Source organism: Arachis hypogaea, chromosome 15, assembly GCF_003086295.3.
Source record: "Arachis hypogaea cultivar Tifrunner chromosome 15, arahy.Tifrunner.gnm2.J5K5, whole genome shotgun sequence".
NCBI lineage: Eukaryota > Viridiplantae > Streptophyta > Magnoliopsida > Fabales > Fabaceae > Arachis > Arachis hypogaea.
In genome coordinates, this window is record NC_092050.1 from 233,435 (window position 1) to 242,272 (window position 8,838).

Sequence of the window (8,838 nt, forward strand, 5' to 3'; positions counted from 1 at the left end):
TATATATTCTTAATTCTATTTAGAGTTGAACTATGACAAGATACTTGCATATTTTAATTTCAAACTAATTAATCTTTAAAAAATATATTAATTTAGTTCTCATTGATAATAAATGATAGATATGATATGTTTTTTAATTAATTTATTACCTAAAATTTAATGATAATATTTATATATAATATGTACCATTAATTATTGTTATTTATGAATAATTATCATATAGATACTAATCTTTGAAATAAAAATTCATGAAATTCGTAAATAATTGATAAAGATTATATAAAATTTTAAAAGATGATAAATATTTTACTGTTTAAAAAATATTATTTTGATGTTTATGTTACACTAATAAAAACGCACCGCTATAAATAAAATATATGAATTTTATTTCGTTGCACTAACAAAAAGACATATATTCATCATTTATTATTATAAAAATTTTAATTGATATTATTTTTTTAGTGACTAATTAGTTTAAAGTCAAAGTCCTTAAAAAATTAATTATCACTCTACTCTTATATCTAAATAAAATAAAAATATTCCGAAAGAGGAAGTAAAAAGACTTCGTCCTTTTTATTCTATTATATTTATAACTTAGAAGTTAAACTCAGACTAATTCGCAAATTGATCGCCTACTAAAATAGTCTCCAACGTCACAATTACACTAATTACATCCCTGCAATTAACAAAAGTCAGTCACTTGATGCAAAAAAAATTGAAAAACTAATCTAATACACTTTTGCTGATTGTACATACCTAGACTATTTTTTAGTGCACACGCTAACATAAAAGACAATTTTAAAACTTAATTCACTATATTAGCCTGCAAACATTTACTTTTTATTTTATTTTGTTTTAGAATAAACTACGAATTTCACTCCCGATTTATGAACATATTATTTAAAAACACTGCAAAAATATTCAACTGTAAAAAAATCTTTATTAACAAAATTCATTGAAGTGGCAATGAAAATGCTAATTATTCTGTTATATTCCTTTTTCTTCTTTCCTTTGCTCTCCCCCCTCAAACTTTTTCAAAGTAGCTGCAACAGCACCATCATCTCTTTCACTCGTTTTTTAAACCCTAAATCAACCTTAGATCCTAAGCAACTACAGGCATGCAATGGCAACATCGTCCCCTCCACTTCCTCCCTGAACCCTAAACTTTATAATATGAATTAGGAACAAGTTTGAACTTTAGTTCTGACCCGTAATTAGGAATGTAAATAATACTATTATTATATAGCACTTGAACTTGTAAAATTAAAACATAATAAAAGCTTACGATCTGTGGTATTCTCGCTGAGTTCTGAATTACGACATCCATAAGCCTGAAGCCTCAAACTATAAAATATAAACAGTATACCACTAAACGCCTAATTGGCAATTTGGCAACCTTGGGATCTAACAAAAAAATTGCAAGGGTGAAAAATGCAGACACCCCATAAAAAATCTACATAAAATATTGCTTCAATTCAACAACCAACAGTAGAAGTAAAACTCATTTTCAACTGCGAGAAGACACAAATATGTATAGAGCACCCCAAAGCAGAGTTCTAATTACGAAACCCCCCTAATACAAGCAAAATTATTAGGCTCGACAGTGCATCTGATCACAGATGGCTCAAATCATCTAGAACAAAGTTCCAATGGCTCTTAACCAAAAAAAATAAAGTTCCAACTGCTAGTACATTCTGGGTTCAAACTCGAGGATGAGAACGAAAAGCACTAAATAAAATCTAAAAGCTAACGATATTCACAAGTTTTGCTTGTCCATGTTATAGCGACAAATCAAGTACAAGGACCGTCACCTCCTTAGAAAAATACGATTTCAGCCTCCTTTGTTGTTTGGCCCTAGTTCACACGTAGCTTTGATGGCATCTGCAAGCAGCCAATTTTAATATTTAACAGGAGCATGAAACCATGCACAACATACCACATTAGGTCAAAATAAGAATCTTGACATGGTAGCCACCCACTCTCGTCAGCGAGTAATGCAGTTAGGAGAAATAAAATTATATGTACCTTGCATTGAAGATCTGTTATTGTGGTCCTCAAGAGAGTATCCCCAACTATCAACCTCAAGTTCTTGACAAACTCATCGCGGGTTATCTTCTTTGACTGGTGATAACAGAATACGAATGTATAATATGTTAAGAGATATTCCATCAAGGAAGACACAGGCATCTATTTAGTGTAACTATACATACCCTGAATTGTTGATATTGCATATTGATAGCTTCCATATCTTTGGGAGGAACCTTATTTGTGATGGCAGCAAAAAGCATAGGGAAAGGCATCCATGGGGATTTAGGAGCTTTTGGCGCACTAGCAATGACCCTTGCAGCTTTCTCCTGATGCATAGCACATTCCGGAATTGGTTATAAGATTTAAAGATCTTAAAATCAGTCAATAAAGTGTAAATATTCAATTGTAAAATTGACACATGGAAAGAAAAATGATCAGAAGTGAACTTGTTCCATGTAATATAGAGAGATACAAACGAGATACCCGATAATTGTTTTAAGGATCCCTAATCAAGAAAATATGCAACATCCAAAATAGAATTTTATAAACGGCCGGTTGAACTTTCAAGTATTAAAACATACATTAATAGAGAAAATCAAACGTAACATCACCAGAGGCAGATTGTCATATTATGTACAAAATGGATATGCGAATTAAAAGGTAGAAGCAAATTAAATAAACCAGTGCCTACTACATCAAATCTTTTGCAGTGACTATTCACAGTACTTAAAGCATCGTACTTTTAGAGTTGAATATATCCTATGACTCGCGAACTACTTATACTAGACAAATCTCATGAAGCTTTCAGTTCCACAATATTCATGTACTTAGTCCACTAGGTATTGACAGTTATCATCTACTTTCAGCCAGCAAACACTAAGCTAACAACAGCTTTGTTTCAGTTACAAAATATAAACCGCATAATTTTTCTCTATATCAGGAGATAAATTAAAAGAAAGAAAAACATATTTGAAAAGATAAAAATGAACACAAAAAAGCATACATTGGTAAATTTTAAAACAACCGATAAAAAAATAAATACTCTGCCTTCGACTTGCAAACTTGGATGTGATACTCAAATACCAAGCAACTTACAGTATCTATTGTAGAAGAATCACAAGTTAACAAGCCCCGAGGACCATGATCAGCTTTATTAATCCCAGCAACATTACTTTTACTATCAACTCCACAAAGATGGCCTGTAGAAAGTATAACGTATTGGTGATCAAGGAGAAAAAGAATTCCAAAGTGAATAGCAGTCATACAGGGATTAGCAGCAGAAACACATGGCTATGTCACTGAACCAGATTTGCAGTGATGTAACATCTGCTGAATGTGAGAGTCCCCCAACCACAAGGAGATATCAACAATCAATGGATGAAACCTAACTTCTCCATCAACTAGGTTGCCTCTGATAAACTCTAAGTACAAACTTTTCATTAAAAAGTACAAGTTCTTTTATCATTAACAAAACAGAACTCAACTGTAGATTAAAAAAATATAGAAAAATGTATCACCTTCAACATCAGAAGAAACCTTGAAACTAACAACGAATTCTGGATAGATGTGGGTGTTCATGTTCATACTCCATATTACATAGTAACTCGGACTTTGAACGTCATCTACCCCATTATCATAGTCACTACTACTGGGATGAAACTGTCTACTGCCAGGATGGACAAGCTCCATGTTCCCCATTATTACACGACACAAGACCAAGTGCCGAACCCCATTTTCGTCAACATCACAATAATTTGCACTGTAAATAAGCCAAACTTGAATCCTTTTCGAACCATTACAACATGATAATCTAGAATTTGTGTATCAAATAATAACATACAAAGAGAAAAATAAACAAAATACATGATATAGACTTTATGTTTTAAGTAATTAATAATAAAAATCAACCTGGCATAAGGGCAGGTTGCAGCTGCAAGATGAACACCAATGCCATATGTGCATTTAGATGCAGATAATACAGTGTGACCAACCCCATACTTCATGATGGCAGATAGTTCTCCTTTGGAAGAAGCAAGCCATGCATATCGAACATTAGCATCCCCACGACAGCTTTTAGTAATCTCTGCTTGCTTCTGGAATAGCTCCAATCGTGGTTGCATCAACGGAATGGAACAACGAGAAATTTCAACTATGTCAGTACTTCCAAAACTACTCATTCCATTGAGGAACATAATCTGTACAGTATCCACATCTAACTTTCCATATAAAAATTCACTATAAGCATTGAAACCAGTATTTTTATTTTTCTTAGTGGCTTCACCACCATTTCCACAGTCCATTTTGTTATTGCTATCTTCAACTCCTACTTCATATTGACTGCAGGCTTGTTTAGCATCCACCTCAATATGCTGAACTAGGGCATTGGTTTCCCCACTGCATTCCCTCAACTTGGATTCATCCCCCCCATTTATTTCAATTTCTAAATGTAATTTTATTTCATTCGAGTCATGACCTTTTCCAACCTCTGGTCGGCAGAAATGATAAGGTTCAGTACAAGCAGCATAGATTTCAGGGAAAAAGCAGCACCCTTTCTCATCAATCCAAGCAATAGGCTGCTGCAAACCAGTCTTCAAATCCATCCGGTACATGTGCAAAAAATCTAGAACAAGATGATGACCATTTAACTCTACCTCCACAGCCTCCTTCTTCACTTGAAGGTCTTTCTTAACAAAGTCAACAACATCCTTGGGGAAGTCTAGCCATTCACCATTCTGATAGAACATCAAACATTCTGGCCTTCCACTCCTTTTGTAGTTTAAATAATACCTAACTAATGACTGTCCAATATGGATCCCAGAGTTTGTTGTCTTGCTTTTATGTCTGCCCAATCTCATTCGTTTGCCAACCCTGTTTGTTGGTAACCCAAATGATGGACACTGAGGAAACACTGATCGTGAACCTCCATTCAAATATGCAACATACTGGGCAGCTCGCTTTCGCTTCAGATTGAGCACAACCCTATCCAATGCCTTTGCGGTTTTGGATTCCATTTCTAACGACTAAATCAATATCTATACACACTTTTAAATATAGAAGTTTAGTTGCAGCAGTCAAAATGAACTGTAGATCTTCAGCAGTTTTAAACAAACTGTGGCAGTGATAGTGAAGACCATGACATCAAGAATAGTTGGCAGATCCTGGATGTTTAAAACTTCTGAGAATGTTGAAGTGATATATATAATAATTTGTTCATTATAAATCATAAATTAGACATAATAAATAATGAGAAAAGGTTAAATGAAAGAATTCCAAGACAACTAATCCACCAAACTTCTGTCAAGTCAATTGTTGCAAAAGCACTGCCTCCCACAAAATAACAAATAGAAAAAGAAAACCAAGTATGAAATCAACAAAACATAGCAAATAAGCAATCATCATTGCTCAAAGGACAACAGTAGAGGTAGATGGACAGAAAGCTTTTAAGATAAGTTATATAAATGAAATAATGAAGAAGATAATGCCAATTTAATCCAGGCCATATTGATTCAATCTATAATTATATTAAAGATACCTCAATAATTACTCAATTACTCAATGACACTTGATCTTCATGAGACCAATAACCACAAACACCTCAAGACAATAGGGTTAAAAGAAATATGAATTCCAATTCAGAATCCCTTAGAGCAAATATCAGAATATTTATCATGTACCTTGACAATAAGAAAAGGCTTCTACATAATTCCCCATCCCACAGTTCAATACATTCCCTCGGTTGTTACAGTTTTCTATGTTCTTTCAAAGATCATTAGAAAAAACATCATCGAAGTTTTTGCATGGTCATCTAAACAGAGAATGATATTTCTTTTAACCTGCATTATTTTAAAGTTCTAAACATCACCTAAAAGATCACTAAATGCCAAAAAATAAATAAATAAATGCAAAACCATAAATAAATAAATGCAAAACCAATGGATAATACATATTGGGACTCCACCAACATATTAAGTCCACACCAGTCATCCATACCCAAGGTAATGTTGAAATAAGGAGCTCATAGAAAGATCATAAGTTCATTTGATGAATTCAAAAATTGAAAGCAGAGCATGTAGATGTTGATCTGGCAGAACACACTTTGACAGCTCTAGAAATTTCCAGGTTGCAGAGCTTGGAATTGTCATCTTTGACTGAGACAAACTGAACAAATCAATTTTCCTAGAATTTCTTCAACTAGAGTTAATACTTCTGGACCCAATTATCAGCTTAGATTTTAAGAATCCACTAAATAGCAATAGAAGTAGAAAGTATGAATACACCAAATAATACTTAAGAAATTTCGGCAGATGCAGATAAACCATCATCGAATCCCTCATCATCTGTCCAACAATAATAACAATAACCCTAGTATATAGGGCATGGATGATGACCGGATCATCAAGGAAAATAAAATAAAAAAGAAAATTCCAAGCTCATAAAATGTACCAACATTTCCGTCCAACTCCAACACACCACCTTTCTGACAAATAAAACTCTTACTCCAATTCCACCTATGTGATCAAAACCTATGATGGACCAGTCTTTCTGTTTAGCTCTACCCCCTCTGTGTGCATAAGTTAAGATCTGATTGATTTCAGTTTATTTCATTTTTTATTTTTAGTGTTCCCTGATTTCAGGATTTTGTAAATAAAAAGTGAGGATCCATTGAAAACAATAAATCATGCTTTCACTTTTTTTTCAGTTTTTATTTCACAAAACCCTAAAAGCAAAAATCAATAGGAATGGAAATTGGAAATAAAAACATAAACCAATAACCCCTAGGTTATCAGGAAAAAAGCATGTTTCAACCTTGCCCATATACACTACAATGTAAGGCAAGCTTTCAAAAATTGTAGCCTCAAGACATCATGTAAGTATTCACATGCAAAGCAAGGCTATGTAGCATAGTGCATAAACAACTAAGCTTGTACTAGTGCCTGGAACTAAAGAGCAAAGCATAGAAGGCAAACGATAATTTAAATAAATTAATCAAAAAGAAACCTTCAAAAAAAAATCACAAACCAGTCAAAATTAAGACTAATTTAAAAAATAAGTAATCAAATATAAGAATTTAATCATACCCATCACCGAATTTAGGGTTCATACTGCACATTCTTTTCTCTGAAACAGCCCTGCTCCTTACCATGGAATCTAGTAATAAAATTTCAAATTAAAATCAGGAGTTGGGGAAAACATTATTTTTACAAAACAGCAAAGCAATAGACCAAATAACCAACTCAACGAATCAACTCATAATTTTTACCAAAATAAATAAATAAAATTACTGTATATCAATAATTCATTATCACTTCTAGCAGCTAAATCAGCTCAAAATTTAATGGAAAAACCACATAATTGAATCATACAACCCGAAGAACCAAATCCAACCCCGATCTATTAGAATCCAAACCAAAGCGAAAAGTCAAACACTCAACACGCCGAAAAAAACATATTTTATTGTTTGAAGAAAAAAGCTGCAAATCATAACAACAATTGATTGAAATTCCGGGCATAGAAAACAAAAATTGAGGAATTAACAGAAGATTGAAAGCTACCTGCGCACAAAATAATCAACACACACAAAACACAACAGCCCTACCACTTTGTTTCCGCTCTCTCTTTTCTTTTTTCTAATTTTCTTTTTTTGATAATTTCTCTCAGTGCAAAACTATTGATAGGTGTTAGGGAAAGAAAAAGGAAAAAAATAGAAAAAGAAAAAAACCCTAGAAAGAGGCGGCGGAGGTGAGGGTGGAAGACGAGGAGGAAAGAGAATGGTTTATTAACAAAAAATCGTAATCATAAAGTCGGTGGGTTTAGGTGGCGACTTCTCAGGACATATTCCCATTTCCCACTTAGGTCTTTTTTTTTTTTTTTTCTGTGTTTATTTCCCTCTTCTCCAAGTAACCCTGTGGCTAAGATTCTCTGTGGACTGTGGCATTTTCCTAACGTTGCTCGCACGCCACCTAACTTTCCAACAATTATTGTTTCTATCTTTTAACCTTTTTATTAAAAAATAAATATTGTACTTTGGAATTTTAATTTTAATAAATATAAAGTTATAATTTTTGTTTTTATTAATTATCTTGCTTTGGGATTTACTAGTTATAATTCAAATGATATAATTTTTCTAAACTCACTTAGAAGTTACGGTTCAAATTTTATTCGTATTAGTTTTATTTTTGTTTTTTGATTTAATCAAATTTTATTCAAACAATTGTAATTTATATGGTAGTAATATAATTTACTTTTTAAATTAATTTGATACAATTATCCAAATTCGTAATACAGATATTTAAAGAATATTCTAATTTTTTTTCTTGTATTTATATATAAATGCGAATACATGTATAGAGTATAAAAAAAATCAAATTAATAAACTTCAATCGGTTTATCTTGGATCGAATAAGAGATATTTTATGAATGAACTTGAGCTATTAGAACAGATTAAATATGAGTTAGATGGGTTCGAAAAATCGAATATCCAATTGAAAATTAAATGTAAAACAAAATTGGAAGAAATTGTAAATCTATAATAATACGGGGCAAAAAATAAAACTGATAAATTACAAAGCAACAACAGAGCATGGACGAAAATCAAGTGTTGCTCCTTTTTATTTTTGGTCAACCAAATGTTGTTCGTTTTTGGTTCTGGTCAAAGGTATTTTGGGCCATTCATGGGCTAGTCATTTTCAGTTGCCCGTTAAAGTTTTTATTTTTCAAATTACAAGAAAAAACCATAACATGAATTTTTTAATTGGTAATCCAGTAAAGGATCTGACCCAAGCTTCAGTTTTTGCTTTAACTGGTTTTATC

General features: G+C 32.5%; 1 protein-coding gene across 14 annotated transcripts; it reads right to left on the reverse strand.

Moving 5' to 3' along the window:
- Positions 1-1,416: 1,416 nt before the first annotated feature.
- On the reverse strand, positions 1,417-8,017 carry LOC112747323 (inactive poly [ADP-ribose] polymerase RCD1-like). Of its 14 annotated transcripts, XR_011872637.1 has the most exons (11): positions 7,581-8,004; positions 7,107-7,176; positions 6,019-6,176; positions 5,703-5,861; positions 3,937-5,186; positions 3,546-3,787; positions 3,294-3,449; positions 3,124-3,227; positions 2,211-2,354; positions 2,026-2,121; positions 1,417-1,881 (listed from the first exon to the last, which is right to left on the reverse strand). XR_011872637.1 is itself a non-coding variant. In XM_072217394.1 (10 exons), the coding sequence occupies exons 5-10, from the start codon at positions 5,037-5,039 to the stop codon at positions 1,855-1,857; spliced, it is 1,716 nt and encodes a 571-aa protein (XP_072073495.1). In that variant the 5' UTR covers positions 5,040-5,186; positions 5,703-5,861; positions 6,019-6,176; positions 7,107-7,176; positions 7,581-8,004; the 3' UTR covers positions 1,417-1,854. The 14 variants fall into 14 exon arrangements, 5 of the variants coding, with proteins under 5 accessions (XP_072073495.1, XP_072073494.1, XP_072073496.1 ...); XR_011872636.1 differs by lacking the exon at positions 6,019-6,176; XR_011872638.1 differs by lacking the exon at positions 5,703-5,861.
- Between the last annotated feature and the right edge of the window lie 821 nt (positions 8,018-8,838).

Excerpts from the sequence above, each read along its gene's own strand:
- LOC112747323 (XM_025795282.3), bottom strand. The coding sequence starts at position 5,039 with ATGGAATCCAAAACCGCAAAGGCATTGGATAGGGTTGTGCTCAATCTG. Across the intron at positions 3,788-3,936 it reads GCAACCTGCCCTTATGCCAG|TGCAAATTATTGTGATGTTG; the intron begins GTTGATTTTTAT and ends GCTTATTTACAG. Across the intron at positions 2,122-2,210 it reads TGCAATATCAACAATTCAGG|TCAAAGAAGATAACCCGCGA; the intron begins GTATGTATAGTT and ends TGTTATCACCAG.